The sequence below is a fragment of the Antechinus flavipes genome, chromosome 2 (genome assembly GCF_016432865.1).
Source record: "Antechinus flavipes isolate AdamAnt ecotype Samford, QLD, Australia chromosome 2, AdamAnt_v2, whole genome shotgun sequence".
Classification (NCBI taxonomy): Eukaryota; Metazoa; Chordata; class Mammalia; order Dasyuromorphia; family Dasyuridae; genus Antechinus; species Antechinus flavipes.
In genome coordinates this window covers 359,432,206-359,452,343 of record NC_067399.1, presented here as the reverse complement: position 1 = coordinate 359,452,343, position 20,138 = coordinate 359,432,206, and the positions used below count along the sequence as shown (strand labels likewise).

Genomic DNA, 20,138 nt, shown 5'->3' with positions numbered 1-20,138 from the left:
GAGTGTCCCCTATAAGTTCACTTTCAAATAATTGAGATATGTCTTTTAAAGGACCAAAATTTGTGTTGTTTTTGCTATTTTTAGTGGAAAACTTCCTAAAATGGATTACAATTTTTTTTTTGTCTTTTAAACAGCTTACAGGATGTAATTTGACTTTTTTCTTAATAATTTAGGGTCATTACCATGGAAATTATAGTAAATTCAATTTTAGGTAGAAGGGACTTTAGAAATCATTCATCTAATAACCTTTTTTACAGTTGATGAAATAGATCTGAAGAGGAAAGGCAGGCAACTTATTGAAGCTCACAAAGGTAAAAAGTGGCAGGATTTGTGTAGAGGGCTGACTGAAACTCCAAAAAAGGTGTGCTTGAATCAGACAATGGAGCACTTAAGACTAATTACCTATTCGATATGAGACAAGGACACTATTAGCATATATTTGGATAAATGGCTCTTCTCACTATTGGTGCTTGCTGAATGCTTGGTGTTAAGATGATTATTATAGTTATAGGCAAGGATTGGAGATCAGAGTGAGAGAGAGCAGAGTGACTTGGCAGCAGGACAAGGAGGAGAGAGGCTGGTGACTCTGGACTCCAGAATCTAGGAGACATCTTTGGCAAGCCTCGTGGCAGTTTGCCTGCCTCCTTCACTTCTCCCCCTAAAGACCAAGGACTTTGATTTATCCTGACTCTGGCTGACCCTGAAGCCCTCCAGGGAGCTAGCCCATATTTTACAGATTTGGATTTGAGTCTAAGCATTCTGACCTCAAATCCACTGCCTTTTTTCTACCAGCCAATCAAACAATCAATAAGTAGCTATTGGCAGTCTATTACATGTCAAACACTTATGCATAGCATAAGCTAGGCAGTGAAAATCCAAGTATAGAGGATGTCTTTACTAGAAATAAACTTACATTCTGGTAGAAAACAAATATACATAAAATCCATGCAACATAAATATAAAGTAAGTGAATATAAATATATATAAAGTATATATATATAATATATATATAAATAAAAATATATAAATATATATATATAAAGTATTTGATTAAATACCATTATTGTTTTTCCTTTATCCTCAAAGAGAACCCTGATACCTTAGAGTTTATGCCATGTCATACAAATGAACTGGATTTAAGCAAAGGAGGGCTGTACAAAGTCACCATACCTCAGTTTCTCTTCCAGAGTTCTCTGAGTCCACTGAGTGACAAGATATAGCTATCCAGAGTAATATATAAAACTCTTCTTCTTAAATTCAAATCTCATCTAGAATGGTTATTTCCTATATTATTCTGGATTTAACATTGTTATGCCTTAGTTCCCTAAGCCATAAAATGAAATGGTTGGACTAGATATCCTCTAAGATTGTTTCCAGTTAATTGTTTTGTTTTGTTGTTGAGATTTAAATTAACAGAAATTAAATTAAATTAAAGGAATTTTAAAGCAATTAAATAAATAAGATTATTTTTCTTTAGAGATGTGGCTTTAAAAGATTTGCTTCAATTTAAAAGATGATTTGATAGATTCTGGGAGAAGGGGAAGAATGCTTTTTTTCTATATATGCAGCAAGGCTAAATATAGAAATATTTATTCTTTTTTTGTCTGAAATGAATAATTTATTGCAGTTTACTATAGATTAACCCAATAGTTAATTGGTTAAGTTCTGAAACTTTCTTTTTTTTTTTTTAATTAAAGCCTTTTATTTTAAAAACACATGCATGGATAATTTTTCAAAATTGACCCTTGCAAAATCTTCTGTTCCAATTTTTCCCCTTCTCCTCCTCTGTCCCCTAGATGGCAAGTAATCCAATACATGTTAAATCTAGTAAAAATATATGTTAAATATAATATGCATACAAATTTATACAATTATCTTGCTGCACAAGAAAAATCATATAAAAAAGGGAAAAAATGAGGAAGAAAATAAAATGCAAGCAAACAACAACAAAAAGAGTGAAAATGTTATGTTGTGATCCATACTCAGTTCTCACAGTCTTTTCTCTGGGTGTACATGGCTCTCTTCATTAACAAGATCATTGGAACTGACTTGAATCATCTCAAAAAGCCACATCCATCAGAATTGATTGTTGTATATAATCTTGTTGTTGCCATGTACAATGATCTGCTCATTTCACTTAGCATCAGTTCATGTAAGTCTCTCCAGGCCTCTCTGAAATCATCCCTGATTGAGAAATGTTCATTCTTATGATGCATTCTTCAGGCATACAGCTAATTTGTATGTTTGTGTAATAAACATATAGCAGAATTAATTATTATGGAAAAAGAAACCAGCTAATGAGGTTTTCAACTTTGTCTCTGTAGATAGCTAAAATGAAAAGGAAAATTACTGCCAGAAGAAACCGTGAGAATTAAGTAAGGTCCTAAAATTCTTCGTTTTTCTCTTTCTCTCCTTAATTTTTCCTCTCTGGTTAATCTTTATTTTTGGCCTATGAGCATACTCAGTTATTCCTAATCTATTGCTATATCCCAACCTTGCTATATTAAAAGATAATAAGCCTAAATTAAATGAACAGACATTATCCCCAGACTGTGACAATTTGGAGGGGAATTTACTTCAGGAAAAAAAGATTGATATGCTACTTTTCAGCCAGTAAATCAAAGTAACACATGTCCACTTATATGTCCTTATTTACGTTAGTTCAGCAACTGATCAAGATTTCATGACCCAGGACAGAGGTACTCTGTTCCTCACTCCTCACTCTTGATCGTCTCCAATATTCCTTTCAGATTTCTTGGTTCTAAGTTATCTAGTACATAAATTATTAAGTTCTTATGGGGAAAGCATACCTTATGACTCTACTTTTAAGTCTATGTTTTGGGGTTTCTGCTCTGATGACAGAGGGGAGAGGCAGGGAAAGGGAGAGGAGACATTATCTTTTACTCTTGATTTTAGCATTTATACCCTGGGAGCTTTGGGCACCACACTTTCTTGAGAAGGTTCTTATTTAAAAATAGGTCTCTGAATCTTTGAGCATTATAATTGCTTGAGAAGGTAAAAGAGAGTGGGGGAAAAAGGGAGAGGATCTTACTAATTGTTAGTCTAAGTAAATCAGTTGGAGTCAGCTAGTTGGCTCAGGGGAAAGAGAACTGACCTAGAGTCAGGAATATCTGAATTCAAATATGGCTTCAGACATTTATTTGCTCAGTGATCCTGGGCAACTCACAAATTCTGTTTCTTAATCCAATGGAAAAGGAAATGAAGGAAATGGCAAACTACTCCAGTGTCTTTGCTAAGAAACCCGCAAGAGAAGCGTTGATATCCACAGGGTCCCAAAAAGTCAGATACAACTGGATAATGACAAAGACAGGTCATTTACCTTCTTTGGGTCTTCATTTCCTCATCTGGAAAATGAGAAGAATAGAATTAATGATTTTTAATGTTCCTTCCATCTCCAAATATATGAGCCCTAAATATAGACATAATACAATTTCATAGATTCTAGAATCTATAGTCTTAGAGAAAATAAATTCAAACAGTCAATTGAAGAATTAAGTACATTTTTATGTATAGGTTAATGCTTATCCTTTTCCACCTTGGATAAATGATTCTTGTGAAAACTTTTGTGGGTCTCTGTGTATTTGTGCATATCCAAATATGTATATATATATGGCTACAGTTTAAATATATGTACATCTAGAAGTCATGGTTAATTTGGTTTGAGTGAAAATATTCCTTTACAAGATAAAAAATATAAGAAAAATTCAAAAGTTAGAAACCATATCTAACTATATATGGAATTAGCTAAGTACTTCCTAGCAGATGGGGTGGGGGAGGGGAAATAGGAGAATCCTTTATGACACCTCATTGAATTGAATTTATTTGTAAAAAGATGAGAATGCTTTCACATATATACATACAAAAAGACAGTTATTTGGTGGTCATTTTAATATGAGTAAGGAACATGATTTTTGATTACAAAATTTTGGATTTATTCTGATTAAAAGCTATATTGATTGGTGATGCATACATCACCAAGATACAAAATTATCTCTATGAACAATGTCTTTTTTACAGTCTTAAATTTTTAAAAATGTAAAGAGGAATTCACAAAGAATAGAAATAAAATACTTAACAGAGACAAATTAGATCAAATTATATGCCAACAAAACATAAAATTCAGAAGAAATGAATTAAATAACTAGATGAACAGAAAAGAAAACAAAGAATGAAAACAATTTGATGGTGTTACTTTGACAAAACCACAAATTAATTTCCAAAATAAAAATCTGAGACCAGATAAAATTAAAAGTGAATTCTATCAAATATACACTTTAAAAATTAGTCTTTATCCTTCATAAACAAAAAGAAATCATAAAAACAGCACTGAATTCTTTTGAGATAAATATCTATCCAAACGAGACAAAACAGCAGAAATACTACAAAACAATATTACTAATGTACACTAATGCCAAATTTAAAAAAAAAATTAACAAAGAGACAATAGAAATATATTCAACAATTATTCACTTCTAATATGTTGGATTCATGTTAGGAATGAAGGAATAGTTTGATATTAGGTATGTATAGGTGTACATGCATAAATACATACATACATATCCACACATATGCACATATTTTAACCAGATCTATTATTTCAGTGATACAGGAAGATTCTGGTGAGATACTTCCTAAATCAATGAAATTTATTGGTATTTTTTCTTATAATTTATAGTATTACAGATTAATTTTGAAATTAATTATGTCTTAAAATTAGAATGTAAGTATAATAAAATATTAACAATCATCACATAACTATATCAACAGATCTAAAAAGACTTTTGCCATAGTAAGTAACTAAATTGTACTGAAAATATCAAAAGGCATAGGAAAAAGAGCTATCATTTAATAATATGAAAAGAATCTACTTAAATTGAAGAGCACACATTATTTCTAATAGAGAAGCCCTAAAAGCTTTCCTAATAATATCTGGGATGTGGTTTTGTTGTTCTTGTTGGTGTTCACTTGTTTAATCCCATATGATTCTTTGTGATCCCATGGACTATAGCATTCCAAGTCTTCTATACTTCACCATCTCCAAGTTTATGTTCTTGTTTTTATGACCAATAAACCAATCTTATCTTCTGTGGTTCCCTTTTCCTTTTCTATTCAATATTTTCCAGCATCAAAGTTTCTTCCAATGAATTCTATCTTGTAATTATATGGCTAAAGTGTTTGTTTCAGTTTCAGTATTTGACTGAATGTTAAATGAATAATTTGAATTAATTTTTTTTAAAGTATTAACTAATTTGATTTCTTTATTGTCCAAGGGACTATGAAAAGTCTTCTCTAGCAGCCCACTTCAAAAGTGTCAATTCTATGTTTCTCAACTTTCCTTATAATACAACTCTCAAATCCATTCATTGTTACTGGAAAAAACATACACATAGTTTTGGCTATACAGACATTTGTGGGCAAAGTAATGTCTCTACTTTTTAGTATGTTGTCCAGATTTGCCATAGTCTTCCTTCCAAACAATAAGAATTTTAATTTCATGATTGGAGCACCATCTGCCGTTATCTTTGGGCCCAAGAACATAAAATGGCAATATTCCTTCCATGTCTTCTTTTATTTGCTGGAAGTGGTGGGATTGGTTGCCAAGATCTTAGTTGTTGACTTTTTTGTTGTTGTTGTTCAACTTCAACCCAGCTTTTACACTTTCCTTTTTTACTCTCATCATATTTTTCATTTAGTGTCCTCAGAATGATATCATCTGCATATCTGAGATTCTTGATATTTCTTTTAGCAACTTTAATTCTGGCTTTTGATATACTTAGCCTGGCATTTTGCATGATGTATTCTGCATAGAAATTAATTAAATAAGATGACATATGAAATTTTGTGGTACTCTTTCCTGTCTTAAACCAATTAGTTATTCCATGTGTGATTCTATTGCTTTTAGACTCCTATAGGAGTTTAGAAAAAATAATCTGTCGTTCATATCTTTTTGAGAACTTTCCACATTTTGTGGTAAACCACATAGTCAAAGGCTTTTAGTTTAGTCAATAAAGCACAGGTAGAGTTTTGTTTGCCTTTTTCCCCTGTGGAACTTCCTTGCTTTCTCCACAATCTAGAGAATGTTGACAGTTTGGTCTTTAGTTCTTCTGCCTCTTCAAAAACCAGATTTAGCTTGCAGAATATTAAATCTAATTTTTCTGATGAGTGAAATAAGCACAAACTTTTGGTAATTTGAACATTCATTTATATTGCTATTCTTTAAAATTGTGACATAAATAGATCTTTTCCGATCTATTGGCAACTTGAATTTTTCAAACTTGCCAGAATATAGAGTGCAGCACTGTAATAGCATCATCTTTTAAAATTTTATAGTTGAGCTGGAATCCTATCATTTCCTTATTTTTAGCAATGCTTTTAAGGCCCAAGTTGACTTCATTCTCTAAGGTGCTTGACTCTACTTTAGTGACCACATCATTGTGATTATCAGTGATGTTAACAATTTTCTTGTATCTACATATTCTTACCATCACTTTTTAATTACTTATGCTACTGCTAAATTCTTATCTTTTTTTTTTTTTGCTTTTGTCATGCTCGCTTTTGATTAAAATGTTCCTTTGATATCTTTTATTTTCTTGAAGAGATCTCAACTTTCTTATGCTATAACTTACTTCTTTTTCTTTTTGCATTACTCATTTAAGAAAACTTTCTTATCTTTTCTTGCTATTCTCTGGAATTTTGTATTCTACCATACATATCTTTTCCTTTTTCCTTTCCTTTAATCTTTCCTTCTTGCCTCTGCTGTTAGTAAAGCCTTATCTGATAGCGATTTCACTTTTTTTCTTTTCTTTTTCTTTGTTTCTGGTAAATGAAATGTTTCTTGTTGCTGCCTCCTTTTCAATATTGCAAACCTCTGTTCTCAGTTCTTTAGGTACTCTAACTACCATATCTAATCTTAAATCTATTCATCTATTTCTAAGGTATGTTACTTAGATCATACTTATATGGTCTGATGATTTCTCCTACTTTCTTCAATTTAAATTTGAATTTTACAACAATCTGATCTGAGCCACAGAAGCTCCAAGTCTCATTTTAATTGCCATATGGAGGTTCTCCACCTTTCAATGCAAAATATATAATTAATCTGTTTTTGATATTGACAATTTTGGCATATGCACATGCAAAGTCACTTTTTGAGCTATTGAAAAAGAATTGCTATGACAATTGAATTATCTTAATAAAACTCTGTTAGTCTCTGCTCTACATTATTTTGTATTCTGTGAACAAACTTGCATTATTTCAATTATTTTTTGATTTGCATTTCAAACTCCTATGATGAATATGATATCCTTGTGTGTATATCTGTGTGTGTGTGTGTGTGTGTGTGTGAGAGAGAGAGAGAGAGAGAGAGAGAGAGAGAGAGAGAGATTTCTTGAAGATATTATAGGTCTTCATAACTCTGAACAACTTTAGCCACTTTGGCTACAGTAGTTGGAACATGGATTTGTATTACTGGGATATTGAATAGTTTTCCTTGGAATCAAACAAATATCATTCTGTCATTTTTGAGATTATATCCCAGTATTTTTCTCATCCTTTCATTTACTATTAGATCTATTTCTTCTAAGGAATTTTTGCCCACAGTAGTATAAATAATGATCATATGGATTAAAATCAGCTACTTTCATTCATCTAAGGTCAGTGATACCCAATATGTAATGTTTAAACTCTCCATCTTCTATTTGACTACATCCAGCTTATCTTGTGTCATAGATTTTATATTTCAAGTTCCTATGCATTTGGGGGAGGGTAGGAAGATGCCTCTCCAGCTGAGATTCCTTTCAGCTTTTTTAGTATTTGAGCTATTTGTAAGTGTTTTTTGTTCTTCCCAAGTAGATTATTGGACACTTTCAAACCTGGCTCATTTTCCAATCTCACATTTTTAAAAAAATATTTTAGTGTAATCCATAGGTTTGTCTTGATAAAGATAACATTTCCTTTTCCAATAGGTCACTTTTTTTGTCAGAACTTTCCACTAGGACCAGTCTGTCTCGAGTAACCCTGAACAGCATAGTTCATAGTTTCATTGAACTACACAAGCCCTCCACCATTACAAGGCAGTGATCCAGGAGGGGTGAGGGAGCTATATGTCTAGTAATCCCATTGTTTCATTATTATTTGTCATAGTCTTAAGATGCTAACTATACAAATAAGAAAAAACCCAATTAAAAACATACTGAACTCTTTTATAAGGGCAATTTAAGCACTAACTCTTTTCATTAGTTTTTCTCATTATCATCAATGTTTCTAGAGTTTTTACTCCATAGAGAGCCATCCACTTGAACCAGGGATTATTAAAAATAAAAGAAAAGAAAGCTTTGTATCTATTCTTGAACTGACAATCTAATGGTGAAGATATTTTCTACACATGTATATGACAAATAATAAATCTATACTGAAGCTTCCTATCATGTTTAATGACCGCGTATTTAAAATCAGCCGGAGTCAGGAACTCAGGTTAAGGGAAAAATCTTCAGTCTTTATTGAAGTGAAGAGGTGAAAAAAGATTGCGATAGCAATATGGGCAAGAAGGATTGCAATAGCAATATGGGCAGCTGCGACAGGAAGCCAGCTAGCAGAGAGAGAGATCTGAGCTGAAAGGTCATCGCAATGGCAAAAGCAAGCAGTCTCTCCTCCCCTTCCTTTTTCACTCCCCTGCCTCCACCCACCAGAATCGTCATTTCCTATACAACACATCAGGACTTGCACTAAGAGTGGGCAGGGGCCATTCTTTCTCCAAGCTTATATATTAATAGAGTATGGTCCAATTACTATTTAGCCTCATGTGATTGGGACCTCAGTGCATCAACTCAAGCCTCAGCCCATTACAATCATGTTCAAAGTAAACTCTCAAAGATGCAAAGAATTTTCTTTACAATATCTTTATTCACAAATAACTATAGAGATAGGGAACTAAGTTTTATCAAATAAGCAGAAAACCAATGATCTGGTGCAAAAGTGAGGCACTTATTTGCCTTATAGAAATGCTTTAATTAATAACAGTTTATTTGTTACTTCTTTCTCTATTGTTTGTTTTTTAGTCAATTGTTTGTGGTTTTTGTAAAGGGCCAAAACTCTTAAAAGGTATGTTTGAATCAGACAACAGAGCACTTAAGGCTAATTACCTATTTGACAATGACTATTAGCATATGTTTGGCCCTTCTCACTGTTTCATGCTGGCTCAGTGTTTGGTGTATAGAGATAATTGTAGGAAGGATTAGAGGATGGGGTGAGACAAGCCAGACTCACTTGCTGGCAGGAGGAGGAGGAGAAAGGTGGAGATTATGGACTCCACAATAAAAGAAGAGACCATTGGCTAAACTCTTGGCAGTTTGCCTTCCTCTCCCCCTAAAGACCAAGAACTTTTACTTATCTTGATCTGACTGATCCTGAGGCCTCCAGGAAGCTAGCACGGACTTTACATTTTGGCATCTAGCGTGTGAACCAAGGACCCTAATTTCACTGAAGAAGTTCCCAGTGACTAGGAAATAGGGTGAGTATTTTAATAAACAAATAGGGAACTTACTTTGTTAAGAGCTAAACTAGTAACTCTCACTTTCTAGCTGAAATGGGGCAGATATTAGGAAAAGATTCTCCCCAACCTCCACCCTCACCCCCAGCGCCAATACTACCTGAGGGAGATCTACAGGAAGCAAACTCAGACTGATAAAGAGACAGGGTTTGATTGTAACTTGGGAGCAGATTGATGGACTCATGGATGTGTTAAAATGCATGTCCCCTTGGTTCTTCAAGGAAGAAGAAATAGAAACAAATAATTGGAAACTAGTAGATCAACTATGTGAACATTACAATGATAATGATCCTAATTCAATTTCTAAGGAAACATTCTATATATACAACATAATACAATTGGACTTAAAGAATCCCACAAGTTATAGAAAAAAAGAAAAGTTTTAAGAACAGCCAAATGAAGAAGTGTGAGGAAAAAAAGGAAGAGACTGGAGAGGGTAATGGAAATATCACCAGAAGGCATGGGGAACTTAAAGAATGTAAAGCCCAGCTTCAACTCTGCCTACATCTGAGCAGGCTGTTGACTCACCCCCATTAACTTTACCTTCCTGGGTGGAGAGAAGAGGAGGAGTGGGAGGGGCAGTGATATCACCAGCACTCCCCTCCCCCCCCTCCTATGACCCTATTACAAAAGGGACTACTTAAAGCCAAAGAGCAAGGGCAGAATACAGCTGATTTGAGAATATAAATGTATCCTGTGATTGAACAGTTTGACTCTTCAAGTCAAGAAAGTAGAAGACATATTCCTTTTGATATAGAAATTATCAAACACCTGAAAAAGGCTTGCATTCTTTATGGGGCTACATTATCTTATGTTAAGATATTATTAGAGAATTTGGCTTATGAAATTTTAACCCCTAGTGACTAGAAATCTATAGCAAGAACATGCTTAGAACCTGGACAAAACTTATTTTGGCTCTCTGAATATAGTGAACTCTATAGGATACAAGCCCAACGAAATAGGCAAAATGGAGGTAACACTCCAATCACCTGTGACCAACTAACAGGTGTAGGTTCTTGTTAAAATCCTAGTGTTAACTCAATGGAATTGATACAATCCTTATTGGTTCACATATTAGAGCAAATACTTACAAGGTGTTAAGTCACTAGTATTTATAGAAACAATGCTTAAGTTAACACCTTTGAGAATTCACACATTGGCTCACACATTGGAGTTCACAAGTAAGAGAGATACACAAAACTTTGTAACTTTGTGAATTCACACCTCCCATAATCCCACTCTCAGAAGAGGAGTCAAGCTTTGGGTTCGCATATTTAAGAGATCATATATAAGAAGCTCTTAGAGCTTCAGTCAGTCAGTCAGTCAGTGGAGGAGAATGAGTCAGAGTTGAGCTAGAGGCAGAAGCTGGAAGAGCAGAAAGACAAGCAGCAGGAGCTCTTGGAACCAAGGAGGGAGAATGGCCTCTAAGAAAGCTTTCCAGGCTCAAGGAAAGAAAGACTTGGAAGGAGAAAATAAACGTTTAGATTTTATCATCTGGCTGCATTTGGGGTGATTATTACTCTGAACTGAAATTAAGGCTGCCTCCAGAAAACCTCCCCAAGAAACTTGCTTCCCACAGAGAACCATTATATATTTTAAAAAAGAAGAGAACACCACAGGTTCTTATGCAGACACTTCAGCACAGATTAATTACCCCATAGCAGCATAAGAGCAAATTGCTTCTGCGGCTATCAAAGCATAGGGTTTTATCCCAGGTAACCAGAACAGAGGAGAGGCCTTCACAAAAACAGCACAAGGGCCAAAAGAATCTTTTGCTGATTTCGTGGGACATCTGCAGACAGCTGTTATATGAACTGTTGGTGAAAATACAGCAACAGAAATTACGGTAAGGCAACTTGCTTAAGAAAATGTTAATGAGGTTTGTAAAAGAATTATACTACACAAGGATGCTCCTTTAGAGGAGATCATAAGACACTGTGCCACAGGGGGAACAAATACCTTTTATAGCCAGGCCATGATGCAGACTTCCCAAGATCTGAACATGGGAAGACAGGGTCCCTTTAGGCAAGGGACTTCCAGAGAGATTCATCAATGCTTTCAATGTGGTAAAGTAGGGCATCTAAAAGCTCAATATTGGCATAGAGACAGAGTGAGAAAACAGGGTGGGAGAACAAGACCCAAAACCCCATTTCCAAAATGCAATAGAGGCTTCCATTGGGCATGTGAATGTAGACTAATTCAGGGAAACAAGATGGGGGGTGCTCAGCCCCAGGGTCCAAAACAAAAAATACTTGGGGCACATGGCAGCTAATGTTACATCTAGAGAGCATTTAGAATACAGTATTCAGACATGACCAATCAGCCAAGAAGTAATCTGATGGGAGAAAAGAATTACACAATCAATCAGCCAAGAAGCAACCTGATGGGAGAAAGGGATGACAGTTGGGGAGAATAGAGTTGTATGCAGCTGGGACTCCTAAGATACCCCCTGAAGAGGTGAAATCTGTTCCTCTCCAGCCTATGGATCCCTTCCCTCCAGGCACAGTAGGCTTGACCATTTCACCTCCTGAGAGTACTTATAAAACAGTGTCCATCCATACACTGATGTGGAAAACTGGGGAATGTGTAGATAATATCCCAGGCATGAATCCAGGTAGACAATGTGTGACTTATCAACCAGGAGAAGTAGTAGCATCAGATTTACTGATACAGACTCCTAATAAGCAATCTGGTGATAGTTGCCTAGATTCTAACTTCCAGCAACAGAATCCAGGAATATTCTAGACAGCAGCTGTTACAGCTGACTGACCTATGCTCACTATCTATATAAATGGCATACCATTAGAAGGATTGGTAGACACTGGTGCAGATCGTACAGTCATTAGAGGTGCCAACTGGCCCAATCACTGGCCAAAGATTAAGTTAGACACCTACATAACTGGCATAGGGGGATCAATAGCAGCTGAAGTTAGTGCTACTTCTTTGAGATGGACTTTTGAGGGTGAAACAGGAGTTTTTACTTCTTTTATAGTTGAAAATATGCCCATCAATCTCTGGGGAAGAGACATTTTACAACAATTAGGATTAACAATGAGTACCTCGGTTTTTTAGGCAGGGCTGCTGTTGAAGGCCTGCCAATACTTTCAACTGTTCCTATCCAATGGAAAACTGATACACCAGTGTGGATAGAACAGTGGCCCTTAGTTAGTGATAAAATTCAGGCCTTATTAGATATAGTATAGGAGCAACTTGACCAAGGATACTTACAACCTTCTTTAAGTCCTTGGAAATCCCCAGCATTTGTTATAAGAAAGAAATCTGGAAAATGGAGGATGTTGCCTGATTTAAGAAAAGTAAATGAACAGATAGAAACTATGGGAACTCTTCAGTCTGGACTTCCATCTCCTACTCAATTGCCTTTGGGTTATAGACATTAAGGATTGTTTCTATTCTATTCCTCTGGATAAGGAGGATATGAAAAGATTTGCCTTTTCAGCACCCAGTGATAATTTAGCTGAGCCTTATAAAAGATATGAATGGACAATTTTGCTATAGGGAATGAAAAATAGCCTATATGACAAATGTATGTGGCTGCTCCTCTTGCTCCATTAAGAAAAGCATTTCCAAAAGTTATGTTGTTACATTACATGGATGATATCTTGGGGTGTGCACATGAGGAGCAAACATTACAAGCATGTCTACAAAAGACCATAGAAACACTAAGGAACTACAAATTGCACATAGCTCCAGAAAAATTTCAAGGACATGCTTTTTTTCAATATTTAGGATATGAATTATATCCTAAGGTACTTACAGTAAAAAAAAAAATTTCTTTAAGAACAGAGAAGTTGAACACCTTAAATGACTTTCAAAAATTGATAGGAGATATCCAAGGGATGCATCCAGTGTTAGGCTTGACTACCTATCAATTACAAACATTATATGACAGTTTAAGGGGAGACACTGCTTTAAACTCACCATGCCAGCTTACAAAAGAAGCTTAAGAGACTTTGAGAGATGTCGGACTAGCTTTATCCAATGTGGTTGAAAGAGTCATTCAGAAACCCTTGGAAATATTAGGTTTTGCTTTGACAGAGGCACTCACAGCAGTCCTTCATCAAAGAGACGGTGTGATCGAGTGAGGGACCTTCCCAGCATAAGCAGACTAAAGCCTTACTCCTTATCCAGTGCTTGTGGCTAGAATTTTATTAAAGGCCATTAAGCAAGTAGATCAATTATTTGGGATAAGTCCTGAGAAGATATACACCTTTTATACCACTGTACAAATTAATGTATGCTGTGAAACCATCCCAGAGTGGCAAATTTTATTGGCCACAGCCCCAAATTTTACATGTGGGTATCCATTAAAGATAATCTGATTATTACATAATTGGCAATGGATTTTTGAAGAAATCTAAAGTTCCTCTTAAAGGACCAACTATCTTTACAGATGCATCCAAATATAATATTTGTCCTGTATACTCTCGTGATTTAACTATAGAGTAGTCAGAACTCCTTTTCAGTCCACTCAGCAGAATGAATTGTATGCAATCATTCTAGCTCTTATTATCCAGGAGATATAAATATAATCTCGGATTTGGCCTATTCAGTAGGTGTGGTACAAAGAATTGCCACAGCCCAAATAAAATTTGTAGCTTTCAATATATGTCAACTCTTTAAGGAACTTCAAGAGCAAGTGAAAAAGCATCCAGGTAAGATTTATATCTTGCATGTCCACTCTCATAGTGGACTTCCAGGTCCTATTTTTGATGGTAATTCAAAGGCAGATAGCCTTCTAACTATGTTGGCCAATACTCCTTTATTTCAAGAATCCCAAGAATCTCATTCTAAATATCATCAAACTGCTCGAACCTTATGTTTACAATTTGGAATAACAAGAGAGGAAGCTAGGAGCATAGTAAAAAGCTGTACAGCTTGTCTTCCTTTCCACACTCCTATGCTCCCTCTAGGGAAGACCCCTCGTGGTTTGAGACCCAGTGAAATCTGGCAAATGGATGTGACCCATTATAAATCTTTTGGTCGCCTGTCTTTTATTCATGTTGTGGTAGACACCTTTTCAGGATTCACTTTTGCAATACCAGCAGCAAAAGAAACAGCCTGAGTGGTCACTGAATTCCTTATACAAGCTTTTGCAATTATGGGTGTGCCACAAGTAATAAAAACAGATAATGGTCCTGCATATACTTCTAAACATTTTGCACACTTTTGTGCACAGTATCAGATTTTACACACTACTGGCATACCTTTTAATCCTCAAGGACAGGCAATAGTAGACAGGAGAAACATAGACATTAAATTGCTCCTCCAAAAACAAAAGAAAGGGGAAGCCACAGGTAACCCTAGAGTACTTCTAAATTTAGCTATAAAGAGCTATTAACTATTAGCTTCTTGATTTTTGACTAGGATGCACTGGCTCCAGCAGACAGATTTTTAAATCCAGCAGAAGAGCAGTGTCCAGTATGGAAGCTCCACTATCTTTAGATAATTGCCTGGTGATGTGGAGAGATCCAGAAAGTGGTGAATGGAAGGGACCAGATAGGTTAACTGCATGGGGGAGAGGGTTTGCTTGTATATCTACAGATGTAGAAGGAATCAGATGGGTACTAATAAGCTATATTCACCTTGTCCATCAGAGACTGACCCTTGAAACGAAGGAGAAGAACCAAGAAATGTCGGGTGGTTCCATCATTGATTGTGTCCATCACTGAAAGAGCATGGCGGTTATGGCAATTGACTCATTGTACATCAAAAATTGTTGGACTTCAAAATCCTCAGGAATCCCTGAGACATGATTGTTGTAGGACTTGAAAACCCTCAGGAATCATTGGATTCTCTGAGACATGATAAAACTGTTGAAAGACTTCAAAATCTGCAGGAATCACTGGATTCCCTAACACATAAAAACTGTTGCAGGACTTCAAAAACTTGCGGGGGTCATTGCATTCCCTGACACTTCATGTGTCAATGGACAATAGATTGGTTTTGGACTATCTCTTGGCTGCTGAAGAAGGCATATGAGTGATTGTTATTTACATACCTTCCTTCTAGGACTTCTGGAAATCTTTTCCAATACTATGTTGATTCATATTGTTTGTTATATCACTACTTTCATGTACAATTCATATTTGTTACACCACATTGAGCCTGCACCAGCTGTGGGGAGAGTCATAACTACTAGCCTTGCTTTATTGCTATGTGCTTGTGTAATACTTCCCATGGTGCTGGATTTGTGTATACCTGTTTCTAGTAAGACCCTTCAGCCCAGAAACCCACTAACAATATTTGCCTTGATTCTATACTTCCCTTTGGTGTTTTTCATCTCTCCTCCTGAGAAGTCAGGGAGGGTGTGATCACCTCCTTTTTAAGTGCTTTCATCTCCCTTCTTGAGAAGTCGGGAGGTGGGGGGGGGGGGCATGATTACCTCCTTTTTGGGGTTTTCATCTCCCTGAGAAGTCAGGAAGGGTGTGGCTACCTGTGTTCTAAAACAAAAGAAAGCAGGAGATGTAAAGGGCTAGAACTCTTAAAAGGTAGGTTTGAATCAGATAACTGAGCACTTAAAGCTAATTACCTATTCAACAATGACTCTATTAACATAGAACTAATGCGCTATGGAAAAATGGCCCTTCACACTGTTCGGTACTGGCTCAATGTTTGGTATATACAGATAATCATAGGAAGGATTAGAGGGTGGGGTGAGACAAGCCAGTCTCACTTGCTGGCAGGAGGAGGAGGAGAAGAAAGGTGGAGATTCTGGACTCCAGAATCAAGAAGAGCTCTTTGGTTAAACTCCTGGCAGTTTGCCTGCCTCTCCCCCTAAAGACCAAGAACTTTTACTTATCCTGACTCTGGATGATCCTGAAGCCTCCAAGGAGCTAGGTTGGACTTAACAGTTTTTCTTTTGTTTCTGCTTTCTATTAATAAAAATTATTACAATCTGAGAATTTTATCAAAAGGATTTTTAATTTTTTCTCCTTTTAATAAGTACATTGGGAAGGGGAAAGGTATAACAATATATGTGGTCATTGTATGTGAGGAATGAGATAGGATTGAGAAAGATCTAGTACTTTTTAAAAATAAAGAATGCCCTGATGAAAACTTTTGTGAAGTCAATATTCACACCCAAACAACTGCATTGACTTTATTTCAAAAATCCATTGAAAAAATAAACATCAGAAATATAATTTGTAACATATAGATTTAAAAACACAATAAAATCATGGTCAGATTACAATTTTAAGATCATTTTTAATAAGTGAAAGTGTAAGTCATTATCTTTTCATTCACAGATATGAAGTAGGATCACTGAGGTCACAATTCTGGATATGTACGTGAGATTTTATTCCACGATAAACCTGTTGCATGGGCAACAGAATTCCAAGTTTCTCTCCCTTCTTGATAGAACCTTTATATTTCTTGGGGTGAATGTAGAATATTTTTATGCAATTAGCTTAAAAAAGGGAGAAAAATAAAATTACTCATTCTTTCTATTATCGCTCATCTGAGTTCTGTTCCTAAATTGAAATTTAGTAGTCTTTTGGATTTATCTGAATTTCCTTTCAATAGAATGTTTCAGTAAGAGGATATCTGTTTAATTAAATAATTAATCTATCTGGTTATTTGAGATTAAAACAAAATTCTGTTAGTTTGAAACTTTGTTCTTAAGACTGTAAAATGAATTAGTATGTGCTTAGCTACCAACAAAAATAATACACTGAAATTGGAATGCATCAGTATCATCATTCTGAATGTTACTTTTTATTGTACTTATGGTAGTTGTATATGTTGTACATGAGAGTAATATATGAGTCTGGATTGATTATAATTACACTATGACTATCCCATGACCTTATGGAAGGTAATTTCTGAAAACTAGTGAAAATGGGAGAAGTGCCACAAGATTAAATAAGGACAAATGCTGCTATGACTTTCAAAAAAGAAGAGTCTAATAACACAAATTATAAGCAAATGAGCTTGGTTTAGGCTCCTGAAAATATTTTTAGGAGTATTTTTTTTACAAATTTGGTTATTGAAGTAAACTATTGGAAGATAAATTCAGGAGTCAGGAGTAAAATTTAGTTCTTATTAATAGAACCAGAACTCTAATAGTATCTATATTTCAGAGGAGATAGGACCAAATATGGCCTGATCAATCCATCCAAGAGTATGAAAGGGATTAGAGTCTGGCCAAAGCACAAAGTCATGGATCAGTTACTAAGTTTAGAAATAGTAATAAACAAAAGAATACATTGAATATTATAAAGAAATATTATGCATCAAGAGAAAACCAAGATATAAACACAGAAGAAAACAATTGTGCAAAAAGTATATGGAAAGTCTCAGGGAAAATGCCTGAATAAACAGGGGCTCCAAGAAGGGTTAAGACAAATTAAGCAAAAGATTAAAATGAAACAAGATTAATAGAAAAAAAAAGTAGAACTTTTTTTAGAAAAAAGTTCTAAATAACTTAGAACACAAGGTGAAAAACTGTCCTCTAAGTAATAGATTCCCTGAAAATACTGGGAAAATGAGACAAATGGAACTCCAAAAGGCAATAGGAAGAAATAGTTTCAATTTATTTATAATTGTAAGTTCATAATTAAAGAAAATCTTTAAAAGATGAAAGGGAGATAATTGAAGGGGTAAATTCACAGAAAACATGAAATCAAAGGCACGAAAGGTGAAGAGCCACTTATTCCTCAAAGAACTGGTACAAAAAAGAAAAAAATGGGGAAATATATTGAGGCATTTGAATTGAAGAATAGAGAAGAGGAAATTATAAAGTAATTATAAAAAATTATAAAAAAGTAATTTTCTTAACATCATAGATGTGACTCTGTTAAGAGGGAGAAAGTGATATCAAATGTTTAATGGGCGAAGAGGGCAGGGGAAGAATGAAAATAATTCTGTTCTACTGCTGTCCCAGTCTGATGCCTCAGAGCAGAAAATATTAATTTGGACCTCTTGGGCAAATTCATTTCAATGGTGCCATTGCTGGTGGTTGGGGCACACTTCTGTTCATACTAACAATACATTGGAGATAGAAGTCTTGGAACTTGAGTAGGTTAAGGAAGTAAGAAGTACAGATTTCCAGAAAAATGATAGAAGAAAGAATAAATTTGTGATCTTGGTACTAAATTTATTATGGGGAAAAGTTTGACTTGGGATTCTATAGATGAGAGAAACAAAGCTCTAGATAAGATGGAGGGAATTTTGAAGGAAAAAGGTGGTTATTAAGTGATGGTGCAAAAAGAAGGTATGAAAGTAGTAGTAAGGAACAAGAAGTATATCACTTTCTTCTGGTACCTAGTTAATGATTCATCTTTTAATATTTTGCAAAAATGATTGCTCATTGCATTTTTCATAATTCTTAAGTCATGGTTATTATCCTTCATAATATTGTAATTATTGTGGGATGAGAAGTGGGAGAGAAGAGGCAACATAGACTACAGTATAATAAACAGTACTGATTAGAGAGAATAATGAGAGGTATGGTGTCTGTAGAAGGAAGCTCAGTTTCAATGAGCACAACTGTTGGAATCCTTACAAAGTGTTAAGTCATTAGAATTGATAGAGAGGATAATTATCTAATTTAGCATGGTTCAGTATGATTGATCTGATCCTATGAGGAGATGTTATGGCCCAGAACTTGAAACAAGGTACTAAGTAGAACTGATAGAAACAATGCTTGTGTTCACATCTTTAGAGAGCTCATATAAGCAAGAAGCTCTTAGGGACAGAGAGCACTCTGGGAGGAAACCCATAATCCCACTCTTGGATCCCACAATCCCACTCTTGGAGAAGGAGCATAAATAGAGCTTCAGTGAGTCAGCTGAGTCAGTTCAGGAGAAGCCCTCTCTTAGAGGCCCAACCAGATTCATTCATACCACTGTGGTGGCTGGCCTCCTGTACTTCCCCCACTGAGATCAAGGCTGGTCTGAAAGGCTCTCCAGAAAGCTGCCCAGCCCCAGGCAAGGAGGCAAGACTCAGAAGGAGCACTCTGGAAGATTGAGAGCTAGAAGCCCTTTCTCAGAGGAAAGAGAGATTCATTCCATCTTCCATCTTTGTGCTGGCTGGAGACTGAAGAAAGCAGAGGCAAAAGCAAAGACAAGCTACAAGAGCTCTTGGAACCAAGCAGAAAGATAGGCCTCTAAGAAAAACTAACTGGGCTATTTTGGAGGAAGCTCTGAACTTTTAATACCTGGCTGCATTTGGGTGATTATTACTTTTAACTGAAACTAAGGCTGCCTCCAGAAAACCTCCCTGAGAAACCTGCTCCCCCAGAGAGAACCATTATATTTTAAAGAAGAGAACATCACACACAACATCATTAAAGGAAAGAGGTCCAGCATGAAAGGAAATTTGTTAAATATTATTAATAGTAATAATAACAAAGGAGGATTCCAGAGGATAAAATTGGAAATGGGGATGAGTGAGTGATATTTTAATAAAAAAAAAAAAGAAGGGTAGCATAGCTATCAGTATTCTACCTTTGCAACTAATTGACTGCTTGGTACAATTCTCTAAACTTGACAACCTCCATGAAATAAATATAATCATAGAATCTAACAACAGGTAGCCTCTATTAAAA

The 20,138-nt window shown here is 35.4% G+C and overlaps 1 protein-coding gene across 2 annotated transcripts in view; it reads right to left on the bottom strand.

Annotated features, from left to right (window-relative positions):
- Positions 1-3,148: 3,148 nt before the first annotated feature.
- Positions 3,149-20,138, bottom strand: part of LECT2 (leukocyte cell derived chemotaxin 2) — a 34,495-nt gene continuing 17,505 nt past the window's right edge. The window contains exon 5 of one of the 2 annotated variants that reach the window (XM_051978140.1): positions 3,149-3,365. In XM_051978140.1, the coding sequence (XP_051834100.1) occupies positions 3,337-3,365 (29 nt within the window). In that variant the 3' untranslated portion in view covers positions 3,149-3,336. Of the gene's footprint in view, positions 3,366-16,662; positions 16,998-20,138 lie in introns of those variants that run through there. The other variant, XM_051978139.1, reaches the window with a different exon arrangement.